Genomic DNA, 24,934 nt, shown 5'->3' with positions numbered 1-24,934 from the left:
TTTTTCCCCAAATCAAATGTTTGTATATCTGGGGAACATTTAAGGGTGATAATGGAAAAAAGTCAAGGACAGTTATTGGCAACTAAATAGCTGACATTATATCTGACCAAACATCCTTATTTTTTCATATTGGTGGAAGAAGCTAAGAAGCTTGATTTATGTGGTGTTGCACACATAGCACTGGATCCTGCTTCTAAAATATGTGCAGTAAGAAATTCCCAGGATCTTTCAGTTCTCACTAGAGCTTGGCATGTCTCCTGGACCAAAATAGTGTTCTTGGTACTGAACCACCCCTGTCTTTCCTGGTTGGCTAATCTCTAGATAGGAAGGGCTATGCTTCCTTCTTTCAAGGCAAAGTTCTATGGATATTTGAGACTCCACATCACAGCTGCCCATATCAGCATGAACATGATTGGGGTAATTGTCCTAAAATTTCTAGAAAGTACAAAGTGACCTAGTCCTGTATTAGAACATTGTTCATGGAATGTCCTTGTAGTCACCAGGAGTCCAGCTCAACACCACTGATAGGTTATCTTCTCTCCTTGTTTTGCCTCTTTAGGACAACTCCTGGTTTCCCTTTAAGTGACCAGCTCTGACACCATGATAGCATAGAAGAGAAAATAAGTCAGAGGTTCTAGATCTCAGATTGCACCTTGCAGACTTATGCCACTCACATAAATTGGTCCATGGTCTACCTTATGTCTATTCCTTATGTTTATGACCATCTGTAGTCAATCCCTCTTCTACCCCAGAACATCCTGTTGCCTCTTCCTCATGGAACAGCCTTCCTTCCCTCAGTACAAACTTCTTTGGAGTCCTGACAAAGCAAACAATGGAGTTATCATTAACAAAAACTCAGAATCAGAGGGACAGAGTTGACCTGAAATAGCCAGAGGCCCTCTTGAAAGTATTTGGTGTTTCTGCTATCAGTATGTATATGTATGCATGTTAGACCAGAGATAGCCAATAGACAACCCAACAATTGGGGGAGGGAAAGAGATCAGGGGCTAGAGAGATGGAGCAAAAGTAAGAAATGGACAGACAGTTATATTGGATTTTCCATTTTTTCTCCAAGTTTATTTGGGGCATTTAGGCAGTTCTTTGTTTCTTTTTTTTTAAATAAAAAGTTAAAGCATCTCACTGGCCCATCCAAAAAATGGGCTTTGGGCCTACATGCAAATCTGGAGCAAGAGTTTGTCCTTTCCTGATTTGTACAGTAGCTTGGCATTTCCCCACACATACACACTTTCTAATTTCCAAAGGGCTCATAAATCCCATTGTCGTAATTAGCAAAATGCTTCCAATGTCCAGGGTTTTTCCCATGTTCTGACATAACTTAAATTGGACCTGGTCATCTCATTCCCTTGAAAACCATTGAATGTTAAAGGGCAATTGGTCAGGCCTTGAGATCAGAAAGGGTTCTCAGATTAAGGTTGTACTTCTTTAAAAAAATTAGAAATATCCACATGAAGTCCTTCCCCTCTTTTTCTTCCCTTTTTTTCCCCATGTTTCACCATGTATTTCTTTTTCATACAACAGATAACCCCCAACATTAGGAATTGCCCAGTCCTCTCTGGATGTCTATAGGCAATTCCACCTGGCAGCCTCAGCTGCATCTCTCCCATCTGGCTCCCAGCTGTTTCTTAAGCCAGCTCCTGGACTTCCAGTCTGGATTGCAGCAGGCTGGCAAAGGGGTCAGGCTGCTGCTCAGTGTGGACTGGGGCCACCGCAACCCGGATTGGCTGTTCCCAGGCTTCTTGCCCTCCTCATCCCTACAGGGGAGGTGAGACTCATTGGCAGGCTCCTATGTGGACCAGTCTATCGGTGCCTGGTAGGGACTCTGCCTTCCCCACTATTCCCCATGGCCTTCCTTTCGTTTCTCAGACATTTGCACACATAGATGCTTTCACACACACACAGACACACACACACCTTCCCACATCATTTCCTTTGACAGTAGCTCAGACCCTTTCTATTTTTCCCTTATGGTATCTTTGTCGCTCCAGTGCTGTGATAATCAAAGCAATAGAGAGCAGGTTGTTCTTTCATTCCTATGTTCCTTTGTAGGTCCACGGAATCTTTGTAGCAAGGAAGAACTAATAGTTGAGCTTCCTAGAAGCACATTCCTACGTTGCAGCTTAAAAAAAAAATAAAGGGGAGGGAGGGTATGCTTCACTCAGGCTGGGGGGAAACTGAAAGGGTGCCTGCTGGGAGATGTAAAGGTTGAAGATGAGCTTCTAGAGGGGGTGGGAAAACACAGGGTGAGGAGAACTCCTAGGCTGAATGGGCCACAACTGGATCAATCGCAAGATTATAAAACGAAACAACCCAGGATGGAAGGGCTGTCCAGGGCAATGACCAGCTGCTGGAGGGCCGGGGGCTGGGCTGGGCCCTGCAGCCAATCAGAATCAGGGCTGGCATTAGAATGGAACATAGCTCTGGAGACCATCCATTCTGAAGGGTCTAAAATGTGTTGCGTTGGAAAACAGCAGCTTTGAATCAAAGCTGGAAAACGTGGCGCAGGGTGCATTTGCAACGGGTTGGTAGTGGGAGGAAGACAACACAGCCCATTTCTGCACTCAGGAAGTGGTGAGTGGCTGTGCTGGTCCTGGGCCAAGCATAAAAGTGAGGCTCTGCCCTGAGAGCCTGATAAAGCCCAGAAGAGACATCAAGATTTCTGGCTGCTGTGCTCAATATTGAACACTAGACGGCACTATCTGAGTGCCAGTAGCACCTAAAGATGACATGAAAAACTGCATGATGCATGGGCTGTCCTATCATCGTTTATTTATCTGGGCCACAGTGTTAACGACGTTCTTGGAGATCAAATCCTTGCCCAACTGTCCCCCTGGAACAAATGGGCAGACAGCTTCCTTGAAATGAAGAAACTCAAGGACTCTAAGAATAAAATATTTAATTCAGAGAAAGCTTACTAGATATTGGTCATCATCGTAATAGATATTGATCATCAACATATGCAGTTTCCTTCCAGAATCCATCTCCCTTTGCTTTCCTAGAATACAATCTATGATCAAACATGGCATTCTGAAATCCTAGCCAGATCCAGGAACAGATCTGTCCAGAACAAGTATTCCAGTTAATTTTTCCTCTAGTTTTTTTCTAGTCAAATCTGAATCAAGGTTTAAGGGAGGCACTACAGTATACTTCCTGGGCAAAGGAAATGCTACAGATATTCCCGCTCCAACCCCCAGAACCAATATGCCTGGGCACTGGCTAAGGACTCCCATCTGGCTAGGGCAGTGTTTCTCAACCTTGGCAACTCCAAGATGTATGGAGTTCAGCTCCCAGAATTCCCCATCTAGCATGCTGGCTGGGGAATTCTGGAAGTTGAAGTCCACACATCTTGGAGTTGCCAAGGTTGAGAAACACTGGACTAGGGTGGCTCTTGATTATAGCTTTCTGGCTCAACATCTGTACCTGCTTTCTCATACATCTAATGTTCTGGTGCAGAAGGTGTGAGCAAGTAAGTGTGCAACAGGAATAGCGTGGAAGTGAAGGAGGTGCTGCTACCGTCTGCTTGTTCACTGACTCTCCAGTGACAGTTCCAGACCTACTCTGGACCTTTGCGATCCTATGTATTACAAAGTTTGGCAAATGAACCTCATTTCCAGGTCAACTGAGGTGTAGTCCAAATCACCCAAAAGGACGGTCTCCAAGGTAGGCAAAAGTGAAACATTGCAGAGTTGGTGTGCTGTCCTTTGCAGGGAATTCTTGCTCCATTCCTCCTCCTGGTTCCCTCCTCCTCAGTTCCTGACCTTCTTTTAAATAGAGTGAAATGGACAACAATGCAATAAAAAGAGCTTCACTGCAGGCACATAAACCACTAAGTAGCTTGGCTGTCCCCACCGCCATAATGCCTTCTGAGTGAAAAGCTTATTTTCCTGGGACTTTCCAACCCCCAAGAAAAAGTGTGGCCTCTTTAACGGCCTGACAGGTCTAGTGAGCTTCTCACCCTGGACCTGAAAGGCCTTTCCCATCTATATTACACTGCCACCTCCACAGCTCTCAGCTGGATTTTCTCCCCATTACAGCAACTCAGATATTTTTGCAAATGACCAGGTAAATGTATGCACATCCTGAAAATATGATGGTGGCAAAGACCAAAGAACCAGTCTGTCCATTCCGTTCTGTCCAACTGTCCGTCTATCTGTCTGTCAACTGATGTCTTATGGATTTGCATATAGATAAGAGATGAGATATGGGATGAAGAGATATCTGTAACCTTATAGGGGGTGAAGAGTTACTAATTTTGTCTATACTTGTTGTGATGAAGGTTGGAAGTCACTTCTTCATATACTTTTCTTTTTCTTTATTCTTTCTCTTTTCTTTTTGTTTTTTCTTTGCACTTCTTATTTTTTTTCCTATTTTCTTCTCTCTTTTTAAGTTTACCATGGGCGGTTAATAAATTATATATATACAGTATAAAAAGAAATGTATTGGTCACCCAACTCTGGTGTAGTAATGTACGTATTCTAGCCCAACTCCAACACTAATTTAATTCTTTTCATATAATACATTGGGCTTAGATTGGAAAGGACATTGATGCTTTTGTTGGCATGAGAGGGGACAATTGGCAGGTCTGCTCCAAGTCACTCTGGAGAAGTTGAGGAAGCAGCCTCTGATTGGCTAGCAAGAGGTATGAGTGATGAGAAGAGGCACTAATGCCACCTACTTGCCAATTAGGCAAGTAGGCTGACCACCCAGCTCTTCGGCAGTTTTTCTAGCACATGAATCTCATAATTTTCTTAACAAGATTTATGGAAGTGGACAAATTAGGATTGCAAGAATTTCAGCAACTGAACTGTTTCCTATTTACAACCAAGATATCTCCTAAGCTGGTTTGTAACAGCTTTTCCATGAACTGATGAGAGGGCAGTCTTTTCACTGATAACAGGTGAGCTTGCACAGGTATTTATTTACAAAAACTATCTCCTGAATCCTTGTTAGCTTGAAAACTAACCCTGTTCCCATATGTGTCTGTAAGGAGGAAGAAGGGACAAAATATGCATTGCAACTTAGTGACATAAAATCTTCTTTGTATGTATGTGTGTGTGACATTGCAAGGGCAGATCTTGTATCGTGACATCACCACACACATTTCATCATGTTTGCATCATCGTAGTTAGGAACAGATGCCTATGCTTGTTCCTGCAACACACTTAAATGACTAGAGGGTTTCATGGAAAGACCAAAAAGGAGCCAACTGATCCAGTCAAATATTCTCTGGGGGATTCAATTTAGCCCCCAAAGACTCAGCCTTGAGTGGTTTGAGCTAGCAACACCTGATCAGTTGTGTTATAGGAACATCAACCCCTGCTGAGCAATGGGTTTTGCCTGCCAAAAAGTCTAAGAAAAATTGCAGAGAAGAAAGAACAGCTGAAAAAGGAAGCTTCTACAGGTGTCCCTCAAAAACTCATTGGCAAGTGTGTGGCAGTCCCACACCCACTTCTGCCTGGCTGGCCAATGGGGAAGGGGCAAGTGAGCTGAAGTACTTTGGCCAGGACCATGGTGCAAGGGTTTATGGAATATTTGGTGCTTTCTGGTGACAGAGGCCGTTCTCAAAACAATGATCATTGATCCAGATAATCTAACTGTGGGATGCCAGAACCACTTGCAAGGAAATTCGCCTGGATTTAATGGCTGATCAGACTAAGAGTGTTGTGAAAAGACGACCAATGAGTGAAGAGGGTTCACTCAGAACACATGTCCAAGGGAGCCTAGAACCACAGTGACACCATTGGCTAGCGCAAGATACAGCAAAATTGTTTTTAATTGATGCAAAGATATAATATCAATAAATGGACAAAGAAGTTACAGAAATTGTAATCTGGGTCATTATGGGCCATACCCTGACATGTTGCTCATGATGAACAGCAATGCATTGTTCCCCTTATTATGAAGGTCACAGAGCAATGGAGGCATGTTATCTTCCACATAAACATGCATCCAATATTACCGGTGTTCTTTCTGGCATAGAAGTCAACCTACAAAGACTCCTCACCCCACAACCTTGTTGTGTGTCTGGATGCAATCTGTAGAGGCTTAGACCATTTGAGGGAAGTTGGTCGGGGTAAACTTATAGGGCATGTTTTATAGTAAATATTTTCTATTACCAAATGACCAAATTAGAGCTACTGTCTTCCTTATTCAGTACCTGATGTTATCTTTCAACCTTAGTTTATTTTAAGATGGACCCTGGTATCAACCCCTAACAAGCTGTATGTCAGGTGCATACATGTGCATTTCCAGGTAATTTCACAAAGCACCAACTCAACCCATATTGCTGCTTTTGGGGAAATAACAACTATTTTATTTACTCTGTCATGATGATATGGATTATTTCAATGACATTCATGGAAACCCCTTGGTAAAAACCCTGGTTTGGAAAAAGGTTGCATCAATAAAGAGTTAGGGCCATGTGTACAAACCATGTGACCACAATCTTGGCTACACCAAGAAATACGGAGTGGGGTAACAATGTACCATAACCCCCCCACCCATATGTTAAAGGTAAGCTTTAAAAAAAAATCAAAGCTGTAGAGCAAAAACATCCTGGAAATCATGTTGTATTGTGGTCCTATCCAAAGAAGAAAAGATAACACCAGATTGTGGGCATGGGGTATCAGACTATCAAGGATGCTACCTGCCACTATTTTTAGAGTATCAGCTCCACTAATGGTGATAATAAGGGTGGAAGAATAGCGGGAGGTATATGTAAAGAGGGGAAACAGCTTTAGTCTCCTTTTTCCATGCCCAGATTATCCAAACATCATTGCAGAAACTCAGCATTTCACCAGCTGATCTCACTGCTATGGTCCAATCAGGCCTCTGTACCAGAGATGTTCACTACAGGGCTTTTTCCTGATTTTGAGAGTATTTTCCTGTGGAAAGAAACAGAATGTGAAGATATGTTTGACCGTCCTTCAGTTTCTTTCTACGGGGTTTTACAGTTGCAGCTCAGAGTTCGGTTTGTCTGTCTTTTTAACCTTTTTGTTTTAAACTAGTTAGTGAGGTTGGTCCTAAAATGAGATCAGCCTCTCCCAATCAAAGTTCAACAATGAGGTCTTGGTTGAAACCTCAGAGATCCAACTAACTTAATTGACAAGTGATCTGTCCTAACAGCCAGGAAACACGCTGAGACAAGGAACTGGTCTCTAATATTTATTGCTAGTACTTAACAGGAAAGATGGGATGCGGTGGTGCTGCGGGTTAAACCGCTGAGCTGTCGATCGGAAGGTCGGCGGTTCGAAACCGCGCGGCGGGGTGAGCTCCCGTTGCTCATCCCAGCTCCTGCTCACCTAGCAGTTCGAAAACATGCAAATGTGAGTAGGTCAATAGGTACCGCTTCGGCGGGAAGGTAACAGCGTTCCGAGTCGTCATGCTGGCCACATGACCCGGAAGTGTCTATGACAATGCCGGCTCCAAGGCTTAGAAACGGAGATGAGCACCGCCCCCTAGAGTCGGACTCGACTGGACTTTACGTCAAGGGAAACCTTTACCTTTACCTACTTAACAGGAATCCTAACAAACTGAAGAAGCGTGGGGAAAACCCAGACCTATAACCCCCAAGGGTTAAGGCGGTCCCGATCTGTGTCTCTTTGAATGGCTGACCAGTTCCTCAGTGCTACGCATGCGCTTGACAGCCTGGATGGGAGCCCCCTGCTGGCCATCCTCACTCATGACATGATCTGTAAACAAATCTAATTTTCTTTTTTCATTTTCTTCTCAACTAAGCACCCAAGGTTTTGACCATGACTCAGGAACTCAGAAAGGGGAAGTTAGCCCCTTGCCCCACTCCTATTTTCTGAATTTAATCCCCATCCCAAAAAATGATCGTTCCTTGCAGTCAGCAAGGAAGTGCATGCTATGAGTTTCTGAGCAAGGTATTTTTAAAAACAAAGACATGTAATCATTTGCGTAGAGCTTCCCACACTTGCCTGCTGGGGAATTCCTAGGCACTGTGGCAATCGACAAAAGCGTGCAAGGCATGTGTGATTTTAAAATAAAAATGGCCTTGTTTTACCTGAGCTAGCAAAAGAGAGTGGCCACCACAAGAGACAGGGAACCATCTACGTGTCAGCCAAACTGGTGGAACAGAATCAACCCAAGTGAGGGTTCTACAAGTGAGTTGTGGAGAAGTCACCCTAGAAGAGGGATAAGCTAGAAGTCCTTTCTCAACAGCCCCCTTTTGGGTTTTCATTTTCTATAACGCCCATCCTTGACTCCTGTGTACCAACTCACCCGTTGTTCTCAGCTCCCGGTGCAGAACTTTTGCCCAGAATATTGTTTCTGCAGAACATTAACAAGCCACACCGGCGCTTGTGATAGCACAAGACATCCACCAGCAACAGGAACACCAGAATTGCCAACACAATTGCCAAGATGCCGCCCCATCCTAAACCTCTGTCTGGAAGAAAAGAAGAATTTCTGCTTGACGCAATCGATGGAAGGGTGGTTGAAACATCCATATCTTCTTCCAGAATTAGAAATAGTGAGGCTCAACTACAGCTCTCTAACCCATACACCCAAACCACTGAAAAGAAATTCATTTGCTAAATTAAATCACATCTTATACACTTTAAGTGACAGAAGTAAAATAAAGTCAGGTTTAATGAGGAAATAACACTGTGACTACGCTAATTTTCAAAGAAACTTCCTGGTTCTGAGTTTTGCTTCCTTCTTCCCAGCTTCTGCACACCAAGCAGTTCGAAAACATGCAAATGTGAGTAGATTAATTGGTACCGCTTCAGCGGGAAGGTAACGGCGTTCCGTGTAGTCATGCTGGCCACATGACCCGGAAGTGTCTATGACAACGCCAGCTCTAAGGCTTAGAAACGGAGATGAGCACCGCCCCCTAGAGTCGGACACGACTGGACTTAATGTCAAGGGAAACCTTTACCTTTACCTTTACTCGTGAGTTTGTTAGACACATAGTTTGGGGTTTATTCAGATTCCCTCCAGGCCAAAAGGGTCACCTATAATTAGTCAGCCAATTCACTGGCAGTGAAATGAGAAGAAAAGGCGTTTTGATGAATATTCCCCAGGATGTGGCATAATTCTGCACTAGTGGCTCACCAAACTGTCATCATCTATTCTTCAAATACAGCACAATAGAAAAAAAAAAAGTTGGAGAGGTAGAAAAAAACCAGGTATGTTCAAATGGCAGCAACATCCATGCAAAAACAGCAGAAAGGATTTGGCAAATACTCTGCAAAATGACTCCTTTTTTTAGGTGGTCTTGAGACAAGAAATCCTCCAAAGTTGTCACTTGTCATGAGTGCCGTTGAGCTGAAGTCATCAGCGCAATGGCACACATGACAATAGCAAGGAAACAGGAGAAGGGGCTCAAGATAAGTAGCCATCAACTCACAACGACTAACGGCCAACAAACAATAACTAAACGGATCACGGAGCACACCCGAGCCATCAGCGCCAATACAACGGGGATCACCCAGCTGACAGCAATCACCGGATGAATAGAAAACCCGATGATGGGCGATCCCGGAACGCCAGCGGGGCCTCACAACCCCTCACCCACCGGCAGGGCAACGTATTGGACAAAGGGGGGTGACGTGACCGCGAGTGAGGGGGCGCTGACCGGCGCGGGGTATTTAAACCCCGCACCGGCGCGCTCCTGTCACTCTCAGCTTTTTTCTTCCGACGCTGTAACTGCGCTGTGAATAAACCAGAGCCTGATCCATCGAACCAGTGTCTGAGTATTATTCAGAGGCAGGCAGCGCATGACATCACTTAAAAAACTTCTCGTGATAAATCTTGGACCACCAAGCCTACTGTGGTTTGAGGATACCATATATACTCATGGATAAGCCCATCCGCAGATAAGCCGACCCTTAAAATTTTCTTATGGTTTAATTTGCACAATTGGCTTATCCACGGGTGGCACCTGCTTCGTGGTATTTTGGTTCAAAATCTGAGGGTCGGCTTATCCACAGATGGGCTTATCTGTGAGTATATGCAGGATATATGGGTATTTTTTAAAGTATTACTGTATATATTTGTGGATAAGTACATCTGTGGATAAGCCGATGTCAGCCCTGCAAGGTAGTCCAGACAAGAAGCACCAACCATGAGTACTAGGACTACTTTTATCATAAGGCTTCAGTAACAGAATCTTTCAAGTTTGAAAGTACATCTCTCCCCCTTGCCTTTACAGTCTAAGAAACTAGGGACGGTCCCTTCTGAGATGTTTCCACACCCCCATTCCTTCTGCAGGAGAGTTAACTTTATTTTACATTTGTTGAATAGGTATCCTGAATCCTACCCAACTATTTAAGAGTAAATGTTGATCATTCACCTTTGGCAAAATAAATGTTCTTCTTCGTGGTGCCTAGTTCATTAGCAGCAATTATAAGGAGTTCTGAAATGTCCCCTGGTGATGTTGGTGTAACCTAATCCCAAAATAAAATTTAAACATTAATCTCCCTTCTTAATACCACACAATCTGCTATTAGAAGAAAGCGCTTCACCAAATTCAGAGAAGCCAATTTAGGTCTTTGCCTGCAGCAGGGATGCAGAGCATTCTGACCACTGGCTAAATCTTTTAGCAAGAGACTTCTTTATGGCCATAGACCAGAGCTAAATCTGTTCTTCAGCACCTGTCATGGTCAGTCTCATGTCTGGTTCCTCCTGCTTTCCCAATGCCTTGCCTTCTCAGCACTTTAAGGTGCTGCTTACCAAGAGAAAGAGGCAGGAGAAACGAGTGCCTCAAGAACCATAGCTTCACATGGTGCCTTATGTCTTGAAATGATGGAGAAATTGGTTCTCTGACAATCACCGCTCCAAAGAAATTCTGGTATTCCCAGGGATACTTCCAGAGCACTGCATGATGCCAGGGGGTGGAGATGATGAGACTCTGTGGTGGAGATTTGCTGTCGAGCCCCTCAACTGCAGAGCACAGTGAAGGGAGCAAGATGTTCCAGATTTGTATCAGAATTGTATCAGAATTTGGAAGTGTTGAAATAAGGAGTCTTGAAAAAGTCGTCATGGGAAGAATGAGAAACAATGGCTGGATCAAAGAAACAGCCTAATCATGAGAAGGACCATTAACCAACGTTTTTCATTTCTTCCCCTATTCAAAGAATTTAGGATGGCGATATAAATGTGACTCAAAGCCTTGGCAAGTTCACCCAATGTCATGTCTCACCTCAAAGAAGACCAGATATCTGTTTGCGTCCTGCTCTATCTTTTTTATGGCATCTTCTTCAAAAATCTTCTCCTTCCAAGCAATGGAGACAGAAGGTGAAGGGTAGGCCAGGATGGTGAAGTTGACTTGGATGGGATTCCCAAACTGCGTGACCAAAGGTTCACTTGTAAGAAGCTCTATCTTAGGAGCAACTGAAAGTGGAACAGAAATATACAGTAATATAAAGCATGAATTTTATATTTGGGTTCACACATTGCCGTAAGCCACAAACTATGGTTTACAAAAAATATTGGCCAAGTTTTCACATCATGCTAAAAAAATCCAAGTAAAAGAAATAATATTTTGACATGGCACACTGAATACCGACCCCCTGTATTCTTTGCATTTGCTCCTTTGAATGCCATTTTGGCATGCATGAAATTATTCTAAAGGAGCAAAGCCATTAGATATATATTATCATTCCAAAATAACATTAATGCATTTCAGGGAATTCTGAAATTCCTCAACAACAGCTTGCCAGGAAACCATACCTGATTTCTCCTGTAAAAGAACCTTTTTTAGAGGGAGCAATTACCCTCAATTGCAAGCAAGGCTCTATCAAAAGTATGCTTGAGTATTTGAAATTATCAGATCAATATCTGTCATTAAAAACAGTTCATAAAAAGTAATCCCAAGTGCTATTTTAGCATTTGGGCTTTTCCTCTCCCTGCGCACTTGCTTAATTGACCACTAAGTTTAATGAACAAAAAAAAAATGAAGACTATTTAAGATGCTGAGAGAGAAAAGGGTCTGAATGGCTTCCATAATATATATTATGCAGCCAATTAAAGACAAAAACTTAGAGTATGGTTTCTAAAATTTATGCCAATAAGTACTGCAAATCAGGTGGAGTACAGGAATGGAGTAGTCAGAAATCAAAAATTTATCTTTATTATTTTGGGGGGAGAGCCTTTCTTTCTTTCTTTCTTTCTTTCTTTCTTTCTTTCTTTCTTTCTTTCTTTCTTTCTTTCTTTCTTTCTTCTTTCACCTTGATAAATAATAATATAAGGAGATTTGTAATTAAATTTCAGTAATTAAATTAAAATTCAGTAATACAAGTGTATCTGTATAATTGTATAATTTCAGTAATTATCTTTCCATTGATAGCTTTTTAAAAAAATATATCTCCATTTTCAGTTTTTCAAAAAGGGGGAAGTCAGAGAGAAGATGTAAACTTTTCACCCTCTGGAGTTTCCAGAATCTGCCCACAATATTCAGAATATTAGTAAGCAATCTTCAAAAAGCTGGGCCTGTGAGAATGAGGACAAGTGAGTGATACTACCAAGTTCCTCAAAAGGAAGCCAGCTATGGCATAGCGCAAAGTGAGAATGCAGTTGGCAGACATGGAACTATCTGATATGGAGGAACAGTGAGTGAAACTGACAGATCTTGCTGATGGATAAATGGATAAAAGAGAGCCTCCCAAGTTATATAAACTGAGTTACTTCTATTTCCTGCCATAATTTTATTTATTCATTTATTCGTTTGTTTGTTTGTTTATAATTTATGTGTATGTCATATTTATATAGCCGCCCATCTCACAGATTTGTTACTCTGGGTGGCGTGCAATAAAAAAGCAATCATAAAAAACTAGCAGTTACAAAATTCAGCAGTTAAATCACCAATTAAAATTACCAACAATGGAGTAGCAGAGAGGGTTATTGTTACTGGCAATAAAGCCATCTCACTAATTCACTAATTGATAGCCAACTTCTCTCAATAGGTGTGCAAATAATTCCCAGTTGTTCCCAACATAGCCATTGTATGTATTTATTTAAAACAAAGGTGCCTTTTCAAAAAAAGATATCAATAAATGAGCAGAGATTAAAGTTATGCAATTAATGATCATTAGGACATTAATAAAAGATAAGCCATGCCAAGCAAAGTACACTGAGTTGTTTTTATAAAATAAAAAGGTTTTTTTTTAGCTTAACACCCTAATCTCCACTGTATTGTATGGCAAGCTTGTTTTTCTCAGTTTTCACTTGACTTTCAGTAAAGTGGAGCCTGCACAAAAATGCAAATACTTTTTTGTGACCTCTGTTCTGCATAGCTGTACATTCTTGTCTTAGCATGCTTACTTTCGCAAGCGTTCTTCCTCCAGAATACAATATTGTACAGACTTAGCACATATTCTGAACTGTAGACCATGTTCAAATTTTTTAGAAGTGCAGATTTTGGCATTCACATGTATTCTGGTTCAACACGTGGGCTGAAAAAGTGAACATTTGGTAATTCTGTATGCATATAAATTCAGCTGGAGGAAAGATTTCTCTATCAAATCAATAGATGTGTCTATTCAAAGCTTCCCAAAACTTCACCCTGGACTTGTTCCATGCCCCCTTCTCAGAATCAGATTTATAGTATGCCACCCTAATAGTATGCCAGTATTGCCAGAGCCAGTTTGGTGTAGCGGTTAAGGCATCAGGCCAGAAAGTGGGAAACCATGAGGTCTAGTCCTGCCTTAGGCACAAAGCCAGCTGGGTGACCTGGGGCCGGTCCCTCTCTCTCTGCTCTAGGAAGAAGGAGGCAATGGCAACCACTTTCAAAAAAACTTGCCAAGAAACCTGCAGGGACTTATCCAGGCAGTGGCCAGGAGTCAACACTGACTCGAACAAGAAGGAAGGAAGGAGGGAGGGAGGGAGGGAGGGAAGAAAGGAAAGAAAGAGAGAGAGAGAGAGAGAGCCTAATAGAAAGGTCAATCCCCCCTATCTTGGCACAGTGCCATGAGACAGAAAAAGAAATCTTACATTTAATGTTGAGTGTGAAGTTTGCAAAAGCGACTTCATTCCGTTCTTCAATGACTGCCTCGCAAATGTAAATACCAGCATCTGATGATTGGGTGTTCTCTATCATCAGTCTCCCATTTTCAACAAAGATTTCCCCTGTGAACCCAAAAGAGATTGTTGTGATAATTAAATCTGTCTCTAGTGTGGCCTGGGGCCCAATGCAGTCTTGGGACTAAATGCAACCCATCAAACTACATGTAACAACTACTAATTAGAAACAAAAACAAGTTTCCTCCATTTTGACATATGTGCTTTCTGGACCCATCTCAGGCTCAGGCATGGGGTGAGATTGGTCATGCTTGTGGACCGTCTATGGCAGAATTTGGATTGGGTGTGCTGTCCTAACTGTCAGGAACCACGCTGAGACAAGGAGTAGGTCTCTAGGGTTTATTACTGCTACATAAGACAGAATCCTAACAAACTGAAGAAGCGTGGGAAAAACCCAGACAGACAAACCCCAAAAGTCAAGGCGGGTCTGATCTGTGTCTCTTTGAATGGCCGCTTAATTCCTCAGTACTACGCATGCGTTTTCCCCCCTGGATAGAGGCCTCCTCCTGCTCGCCATCAGTGCTCATGGCATGTGCAACCCTATTTTCCTGCTTGATAAAGGCTTCTGAAGTCACTGATCATGGTATTCTTCTGGTTCAGAAGTAGGGGGGCACCACTGTGCAGTGATTCCCCCCGTTCTTGAGTTGGCAGCTTCAGTCAGCATGTGTAAGCAGAAGTTGGGCCCTCAGTGCAGAGAAGTATAGAGATGGTCTTGAAGAAGGAATTCAATGACTGTTATAAAAACATCAATTTAGCCTGGATAGACAGGAGACAGTGAAGAAAAAACCCAAGATTGTCCTGCTTTGATTCTCTTTCATATAAGAGAGGAAAGGGAGAATATCAGACTTTCAAAATTCTGTTATTATACCCTGTAACGATAGTTCATGGGGTGTCTACTGTATTTCCTGACTTGGTCTACCTGAAAGGGCTGGCCCAGTATGCCTTTCCCTATTTCATTGAGCATTTACATGGAGATGTTGGAGGAGATCATCTGATGGCCCAGGGATTGGTAGCATCAATATATTGCTGATGCCCAGCTATACATCTCCTGCCTGGGCCACATGTGTAATACAGTGGAAGTCTTGACTCCAGCTGGGAGGATCTGGTTGGGGAGAAGTGGAGTACAAATAATGAAATAAATAAATATTGGCTAAACGTTTTTAGGAGGAGGAGGAGGAAATGAAAGAGCCAAATTCCATCCTCCAAAATATGGGGAAATATATAAAATCTTGGTTTCACATATATAACATGGCCCTGGACACTTTGCATCTTTATCCCATTCAGTGTGGTCTTTACCCTCCCCAAAAATATTATTTGTGGTCCCCTGCCACAAAAACGTTGGCCCCTCTGGTCTATAGAGATCTCCAGAGGTAATCTCATACTCACTCTCCCCAGTCCTGGTGTCCTGGTTTCCAAAGATCCATCTAATAGTTGGTGGTGGGATCCCTTTGGCCAGGCAGTTGAATTCTACATTTTGGCCCTCATGAACTTCCTTCACAAGATCCATTGTGTCCACAAATGTAGGCTTCTCTACAGATCAAAGCCAGAGATTAAAAAACAAAAATCAGTGAAAGAATTACTAGGGATGATCTACCTCAACCAGGCGCTTCACCTTAAGGAAGTCCATCATTCTACCTCAATGCAGCAGAGGACTAGAAGAAGCACATTGATTCCCCTCAATACTGCAAATCACCACACAGAGATGCCCAATGAAGAGTTGAGGTGAGGTCTATCTGTCCCCACTGACCAAGTCAAGTGGTTGATGAAAAAGTGGCACTTTAGTTGGATCTCTGAGGAAGCAAAGCGATCCTTTTGAGATCTGCCCAGCCCTTGCAATTGTGACCACCACTGCACCATGACATTTAAAGCTGGAAATTCATTTATGGGGTGGCAGCAGGAACATTACCCTTTGTAATGAGCTCCAAACAGAAACTTTTAGGCAGTTAGCAGTGTGATGTGATTTGGCTAAAATTGTGGGGAACATACAAAGCTGATTTATAGAACCATTCAGCCTTATTCAGTTTTACCTGCACTCAGAGAAGCATTCCTTTTAATTTCCACATCATTCTGATTTTTTTTAAAAAAATGCAAAAACAAGTGGATTAATTTCCAGGTACAAGTTTCTCCAACGAACAAGTTTGGGGACATATAACCTGCTTTCTCTAATACAGCATTTCTCAACCTTAGCAACTTTAAAGATGTGTGGACTCATTTTGTCTCCCTGTGGAATTCTGGAAACAGTAATTTTTCAGGGACAGCTGAGGACTAGTACTACCAACTTTCACCAAGCTGCAATTCCCAAGATTTTCTGGATGAAACGATGACCATCAAACCACTGTGAACCTATTTTGAGAAAGAGTGTTCCTTAACATTCTGTGTAAGTGACACCTAGACTTCAATAAATGTTCCAAGACTGAATGAGTCTCTTTTCTGAACAGTGAGGATGAAAGTATGGAAGGAAACAAGAAATTAAAAACAAAACCTCCGTGAGTAGATAAGAAAAGACACTTTGTTTCTTACTAGGAAACTCATGTAATTTACCTAGGTAATTCTGTAAAAAAACTAATGAGTGTAAGTAGAATTTTCAGACATATATTATTTATTTATTCTTCAAATTTCTACCACCACCCATCTCTCCCAAAAAGGGGACTTATAGGAAACTGCCTTATAGTAGACACGAACAACCATATTACATCCCACCAAGATGGGCAAGTTGTAAGTTGTATTCACTAAGAGGTTCAAAAAAGTCAAGATGGTGACTTCAGTTGAGTGATTACAGCAGCCATCTTGACTTTTTCAACCCCGCCCCCCCGCAATTAATGGACTATGCTACATCCCGAATCTGTTCTTTCATTGCCTTTTAAGCTTTGCTCTGTCTACCTTTTTGTCCACTGTCCCATTCTAGGCCTCATCTACATATAAATGCTAATCCATTTTGGGTCTCATACTGCAGAGGGATTCTATATTCCACTGAGACCTCTTCCTTGATGCTCAAATAAATATTACTTACGGATCACATGGATTTCAATTTGTTCAGTGGCTGTTTTTCCAGACTCAAATTCTCCATGGCACTTGAAGACCCCACCCTGATCTCGGCGAGAGAGGGTCATCTCCAGCCCCTTGGACAATTCATCAATCACCTTCACCCAGTAAGGTTCTGAATCCTCTTCAATCTCATTATTTTCTGGATCAGTCCAAGTCAGAGTGGCTTCCCCTCCTCCTCTCACTGCCAAGTGGAAAAGTTTAAAAAGTCACCATTAACACGGCATGCTAGGTCGAGGTCATATGGCTTCATCTCATGTCAGGAAGGTACTTGGCCTTCCCTCAAAGCTTTGGCCTGCAGTTCCAACAGCTGGAAGAGAACAACTGCAGCACATGTGTGGCACATGCAATGGAAGTTTGTCCCAGTGCTTCCAAAAGCTATCTAGAAGATGCTTCTGCCCATGTGCAGTGCGTGCAGCTGGAGGAAACTTCAGAAGAAAGGCAAAGAGAAGGAATGCAGCCCCCCCCCTCTTCCGAGAAGCACCTGCTTTCCAAAGCAGTTTCAAGAATGACTCTGTTGGGATGATAAAAGGGAAGGGGGGGCATGGGGTGATAGGAGAGAGAAGTAGCCAGATGGATCCAATTGGGACTATGCAAAGCAGGACCCCTCCAGTCACAGAACTGCCTTGCCTGGAACACTTGCTTCAAGGTGGTGCTTCAGTGAGGAACAAGTGAGGCATTCTTTTCCAACAGCTCAGACTGAAAGTTTCAAGGGGGACCCTTACTTTGCTCTCTGGAAATGCCTTTAAAATGAGCAAAAAGATGATTCCACATGTCCACATGCCCAGGAAGCAGATAGTTTTTTGCTTTGCGGAGCTACATCAAAGGGGCACCTAGCTGAATCTCAGTTGAATCCAAGCATCCATGCAGGACTACAAACAGCCTTCATATTTAACAGAGTAATCGTTCAGTAAATTAAAGGTTTCTTTAAATCAAGCACAGTTTCTGTGACTTCATGGATGCATCCAAGTGGCTTTATTAGGACCATACAGAAGTTGTCTTCTCTTGCCTTCATTCAGGAATTTTGATTTCCCAGTCTAGCCTACAGCCCTGGATTCTCTGGTGATCTCTCATCCAAGTACTAATAGGTCCAGCCCTGCTTAGCCTGTTTGGGATCAGCCAAATTCACCGGGATGCTTTCACTAGCTTGGCATAAAGACCTCATGGGAACATCCATGTAGCTTAATGGGCAAGAAGTGGACTTAGTTTGCCATTGCCTTTTTCAGGATTTTTTTTTTAACTTCCCAGTCTATCTTACAGCTCTTGGATCCCCATCCAAGAACTAACCAGGCCTGGTGCTATTTAGCTTCCAACTCATTTTGGCAAAACTTTGTTTTAAGGATGGGTGTTAAAGCTATTTTGAAAAACAAGTAGCCTCTAAAAAAAAAAAAAAGAGTAATCCTAATGCAGTTCACCAACATGGCTGGAGACTCAGAGAGTCAGATCCAGATTTTGCTGACCTGAACTCTTACAGCCTTCAGAAAAGCTGATGCTTCTGAGAGTTTTGCTTTCACCCCATTTGATCTCTCTTGACCTCAAGTTCTTTGCAGCTTAATGAGGAAGTAACTTACTTTGTTGGCAGGTTCCTATCTGAAAACGAACTGAGTAAAATTCTCATTTGTCTCTTTTACTAAACCACTTGGAACAATGTTGGCCACAATCAATGGTTAGATAGGCATGTAGATGAATGGACCCTTCCAGGAAAGTCTAGACATCCATAAAACCAGGAGCCACTATCACAGGTATTATCTTCACCTGACAATCAAGTCCAAATGAAAACAAGTCCCACCAGTTTGAAATTCTGCAGAGGACCAAGTGGCTGGAAACTCCTTGGGATCTGTGACATCCTAAAGCACCTTTTTCCATCTTTCCATAGCAATTTTAAAGTTCAAAGCTACTGGTTGTTCAAATCTGGGCTAGACAAATGTTGGCCTGCTGGTGCTATAGAACATCAATCTTCATTGGCTCTAGCCAATCTGACCAATATCAAGAATGAGAGAGCTGGAGACCAGACACACCCAAAAGTCCACAGATCTGTATCAGTAAATTTCCACCCAAATAATATTTTAAGCCTATAAGATTGGGAGGGGGGGTGTTTTCCACTGCTTTGGACTGAGTGATTTTTGGTTTTATTCAAGGATCTTTAGTCTCCCTACCTGACTACAGATGTCATAGGAAGAATTGGACATTCTGCCTGCAATACCGAAGCTCTGCCCCCCCAGTCCATCTCCCGTCCATCTCCCCCCACCCCATCCCATTTAGCAAGGTGAAAATACTACCCTGATGACATCTTTATGCATGTCTGTACAGACCCTCGTTTTTCTGCACTTACCTTTGCACAAAAAATATCTCTGTGTGTTCAATTCCACATTCCCATTTATAGGAATAATTTCCAGAGATTCCCTGGCACCCTGTACAAACCCTTGGGACAGAAAAAATATGCATCACTGAAAAACGTCCATCAAAATGTTGGGGTTTTTTTTTTCTGACAATAATGAGTAAGACCACCCCAGTAATGCAGGCAATACTTTACTCTAAGGGTATCCAACAGTTTGCAACAGAAGAGCACACTTGGCAGTGAAGCAACTTACTAGGGTCTCCACTCCAAAAAACAGGTGGGGCCAGTACAAAGAAGTGGGTAAGAGCCAGGAGCCAACTGAAATTTGATTTAAATGAAAAACCATCCATATGATTCTTAAATGCAATATGGAGTAATTTTGCAGTCACTTTAGCAAGTACAGTTCAGCAACTGCTTTTGCATGACTGCACCAAGCTTTCAGAGATCCAGGTGCTCTTGAGGCATGATATTTCCCAGTCGGTTGTAAGCTGCTATTTCCAACCTCTTCTAAGCAAGCAGTTGCAAGCAGTTGCAAGCAATTATTTGTGGTAGCAATGACATTTACAACATCTCTGAAGCCAAGAAGCATTATGTCTTCAGTAATCCTTTGCTGTGTCATATCTGATGGCGAATACAAGTCTCCAGTTGCTTGAAGAAAATGTGGAGAAATCTAGGTTTTAGGAAATAACTTTTAGCTGATTAATTGCATGGGTTTTATACCACTCCTAAATTTAGGGCTTCTAGGTTTCCAGTCAAAATGCACTGGACAGTTCTTCCATCCTTCCCTTCTTTGTCACTTTCTCTAGTCAGAATGCAATCAATCAAACAAAAAGCAGAATAACCAGTGGGAAAAGCCAGAGTGGTTTAAAATAAAAGATAATAATTATACCTGAATGTCTTATAATGTCATATGAATGATAGGGCTGCAAAAATCCAGAAGACCACCACCACCACCACCACCACCATCATCAATTTTGTTGACCAACAAAATTTACATTCAGTACTAAAATTAAAGACATCCCATTGTGCCATCAGTCTAACCTACATACTATAAGAATAACTAAAATTTAAGGTTTTAGCATAAATATAAAAACATAATACCAATGCCATTAAGATTATAAATATAATTAGGATTATAAAATCAACCCAGATGACCATTGGATTTTTGCTGCCTAATATTGTAGCCCTACCTTAAACCTATTTCTTGTGAATTAGCCAATTTTTATATATATATATGAGGGGAAAAAATGAAAAAGGAACAGGTTGTTCCTATGGCTTGGAATGTCCCTGGTGCGACCAGATGTGAATGTCTTTCTAACTTTGCACAACATTTGCTGATTTGCATGTGTCTTTTTTTTTTTTAGTCAAAATATTTTGGAGTCAGTCAAAACATATTTTATCAGCTACTGCAGAATGTTCTACATGCCAACACAAAAATAGCTTTGGTGAATATCTATAGGAATATAGGCTTAATGTGGAAACCTCTCCTACAGAAATTGCATTCCACTGTAATGAAAATGTGTGAACAGATGTGCTATAAGGGAGGGAAGGGGGAAACTAAGAAGAGAACAGAATCTCTAGCAGATCTGATAACAAATGGAACTAGCAGGATTTTTTTTCCAAATCCAGGTATTGCATCTTTAGAGGTCACACACCCTGTATTAACCATGGCTTCCCTGATTATAGCAGATTCTGATGTCCATGACAGCAATGGCCAACATTTGTGTTCCCCAAAGGTACTTTTTTCTCCAGAAATTAGTTTAGCCACCTGATTTTCCCATTATGCCCTAGCTACCATGGATGACTCCAGAGGAGAAGACCCAAAAGATTCAGAGAAGTACCAACCCCCTCAGAAACCTACAAGCAAACTTCCAAGAGTAGAAATCCAAAAAGACAGTCAGCATATGGAACTTGGAGCAACAGAAAAAAGGTACTGCTGGTTGATGATGTTGTAGGTATATTCCACACTGCAACATTTTTGCTGCAGAACCTTCTTGTGTCTTTAAATCAATCTTCTTTGCCCTTGATGGGCCCTCCAGAGGAGTTGTACTACAGCATCCATCACCTTCCCAGGCAACATGGAGTGTGTTGCCTGAGGAACATAGGAGCTGTAGTTCAAACACATCTGCCAGGAGTCTGGTCTGGACTCGAGTTAATCATCTGGGAATGAAATAGATTCAGACCATCTTCTTCCAGCAATGGACTGCTGTATTTTTGACATGCCCCTACCAAAATGCCTCCCTGCCCACCCTCAACACTTCTGGCCTCATCAATCTTACCTGCTGCAAAAATGAAAATGAGAAAATGTTCTGTTCCCATCTCAGGGGGGTAAAGTTTTAGAATTGGGCTTCTTCTCTCTTGGCACCAGCAATGTGGAATGATTCCTGGACCCTGGGAAATTTATAACTGGACCCTCCTCCCTCTGATCTCCCTTCTTTTCTCCCCTCCTCCCTATCCTGTATCTCTGCGACTGCAGGGGAGAAAAAAGAAAGAGGAAATTAAGCTGGGAGGGGGAAAAGACAGAGAAAAGGAAAGTCTATACATCTGTGTGTCTGTGTGTGTGTGAGTGTGAGTGTGTGTGTGCATATGGTATACTCATTATGCATGCATTTTTGTATAAGTAGATTTCTAATATGCATTTGCACAGTTTTTTGACCATCTTTTGGGACAAGTGCAGTCTAGAGCTCAACAGACCAGCTCTCCTCTGTGATTTATATCTGTATCTCCATTAATAAAGACACTGTACACATTTGTTTGTTCAATTTATATAGGCATCCATCTCACATACATGACTCTGGGCAACTTACAGAGTTTAAAAGTACAAAACCAACCAAAATCATAACAATAAAAGACCATTAAATCCAAAACCACATAATCTGCTCCCGCAGTGTAATCGTGGAAGGAGAGAGTGGCCACGGGATTGGATTGCGCCTGAGTGGCCTCTCTGTGCCCATGGCTCCCGTGGCTCCCCGTGGCATACGGAAGAGCTGAGGAAGCTTAAGAGGGCTAAGAGATGCCTGGAGCACCACTGGTGGAAGATGGGGAGTGAAGACGACCGAACACAAGGTAGAGCCACTATTAGAGCCTACCTCATGGCGGTAAGGGTGGCAAAATGTGGTTATTTCTCCGCTCTTATTGCATCTGCAGATAGCCGCCTGGCGGCCCTGTTGTAATGGTTGCCTATTCTAAAACACCATCAGACTCATGAGCAGGAATTCAAAGATATCTGATTTATTAAAGAACAGCATGCAGGATCACAAAGAAAGCTGAGAATGATAAAAGCATGCCAAATTCAAACTAAAAACCCTCGGTGCAAATGAAATCCCTCCCCCTGCAGAGTCTTCTCAAGTTCACAATCCCAGGTGCTCCTAACGGTTTCTGATGGTCTGCAGGAAAAGGCCTTGAACAGATAACATAACCCAAACACATTCCATTGTACTGATTTCACATACAGAGCTTGGTACAAGGTCTCACAGCAGCTCCCTCCAAAACAGAAACGCACATCAGTGCCATGGCATGTGAAACGTTACGATGTATAAACTACATTGAATCAGTGAACATGACATACTGCCCCCCCCCCAAAATAAAGAATACGTCAAGCAGCAGGCTTCAAGAGATAAGCAAGGTGGAAATGGTTAACTAAATCAGGAGCGTTAACATGGTGAGCAGGCACCCATTCAGGATGAGGAAAGTGTTTCCATTGGACCAGATACTGCAGGGTGACTCGAAGTTTGCGAGAATCAACGATGTCCTTGACTTCAAAGTGTTGTTGGCCATCAATCACAATTGGAGCAGGAGGAGGAGGTTGAGGGTGCCAGCGTGGTGAGTGATGCACAAGCTTAAGCAAGCTGCAATGGAAAACAGGGTGCAAGCATTTCAAATTGTGAGGCAGGTCCAATTTAACAGTAACTGGATTGACAAGATGAACAATAGGGAAAGGACCAATGAATTTGGGAGCAAGATTTTTAGAGGGTTGAGGTGATTTGATAAATTTAGTAGATAGATACACCTGATCCCCAACTTTGAAGTCATGTTGTAAAGAGCGATGCTTATCAGCTTGGGATTTGTAAGCAGCCTGCGTGTCAGCCAAAGCTTGTTGAATTACTGGCCAGGAATCTGACAGTTTAACAGCCCAGTCAGACGCAGAACATGTTTGGGAAGGGGGCTGTGGCAGTTCAGGGATGGGAACAAAGTAATGACCAGAAACCATGTGAAAAGGGGTTTGTCTGGTACTTTGATGGACAGCATTGTTGTAAGCAACTTCAGCAAAAGGTAACAACTCCACCCAATCATCCTGATGGTAGTTAATGTATGCTCTAAGAAACTGTTCAAGAGTGGAATTCAAAATCTCAGTAGAGCCGTCAGTCTGGGGATGGGACAATGTGGACAGCGCTTGTTTAGTGCCAATCAATTTTAAAAATGATTTCCAAAGCTGGGAAGTAAACTGTGTGCCGTGATCAGAGATCAAATGGGAGGGGCTACCATGGAGGCGGTAGATGTGGTGGAGAAATAGACGTGCTAATTGTGGGGCTGATGGGATGGATGCACATGGAATGAAATGAGCTTGCTTGGAGAAAAAGTCTTTTACAACCCAAATGACAGTTTTCTTCTGACTGGGAGGTAGGTCCACAATAAAATCCATAGAAAACTCGTCTCAGGGATGGGATGGGATGGCCACTGGCTGTAAAACCCCTGTGGTTTCCCCCCTTTTCATTTTGACATGGCACAAACAGGACAGGAAGCAACATAGTCTTTTACGTCACATCTTAAGGTTGGCCACCAAAATTGACGGTGAACCAAAGGCAAGATTTTGACAAAACCAAAGTGTCCAGCAAATTTATCATCATGGGAATGTTGTAAAACATCAGCTCTTAAAGTTTCAGGCACATAAAGGCGATGTTCCACCCACGCCAGACCGTTTTCAAAAGAAACATTGTCTCTATTAGCTAGCAACCAAGTGTCAGATTTCAGTGCCTGGAGAAAGTCCTTCTGTAACTGACAAGGAACTTGTAGTTTCCACTTCCCAGACTGGGCTGGGGGCAGGGTTGCCTGAGCACCGGTCTGGCTCCGAGTGACAGCAACCAAGCCCAGTTGTGGTTCAGTGAGAACAGTCCCAACCACATCTGCTACCTGGTCAAGGTCCTGAGGTAACCATGACAAAGCATCTGCCAGAAAGTTTTTCTTTCCCGGAATAAATTTTAACTGGAAGTTAAAGCGACTGAAAAACTGAGCCCAGCAAATCTGTTTAGGGCTGAGACATCGTGGGATGCGGAGGGCTTCCAAATTCCTGTGATCGGTCCAAACCTCGAAAGGGCATTTAGTGCTTTCAAGGAGATGGCGCCAGGTTTCTAAAGCTGCTTTTACAGCAAATGCCTCCTTTTCCCAAACATGCCAATGGCGTTCTGTTTCAGAAAATTTCCTGGATAGATAAGCGCAGGGTTTTAAGTGATTTTCTGAATCCCTCTGTAACAAAATAGCCCCAATAGAGGAGTC

The 24,934-nt window shown here is 42.6% G+C and overlaps 1 protein-coding gene across 1 annotated transcript; it reads right to left on the bottom strand.

Annotated features, from left to right (window-relative positions):
- Nucleotides 1-8,258: 8,258 nt before the first annotated feature.
- Nucleotides 8,259-21,841, bottom strand: LOC134503508 (immunoglobulin superfamily member 10-like). The gene is made up of 8 exons (XM_063312309.1): nt 21,721-21,841; nt 19,436-19,525; nt 17,072-17,287; nt 15,448-15,591; nt 13,975-14,109; nt 11,186-11,376; nt 10,337-10,430; nt 8,259-8,428 (listed from the first exon to the last, which is right to left on the bottom strand). Exons 1-8 carry the CDS (start codon nt 21,758-21,760, stop codon nt 8,259-8,261), a joined length of 1,080 nt encoding a protein of 359 aa, XP_063168379.1. The 5' UTR covers nt 21,761-21,841.
- Nucleotides 21,842-24,934: the final 3,093 nt, after the last annotated feature.

This window comes from Candoia aspera, chromosome 10 (genome assembly GCF_035149785.1).
Source record: "Candoia aspera isolate rCanAsp1 chromosome 10, rCanAsp1.hap2, whole genome shotgun sequence".
In the NCBI taxonomy this organism is placed as follows: Eukaryota; Metazoa; Chordata; class Lepidosauria; order Squamata; family Boidae; genus Candoia; species Candoia aspera.
The sequence above is the reverse complement of the archived record's forward strand: the minus strand, read 5'-3'. Positions and strand labels throughout refer to the sequence as shown.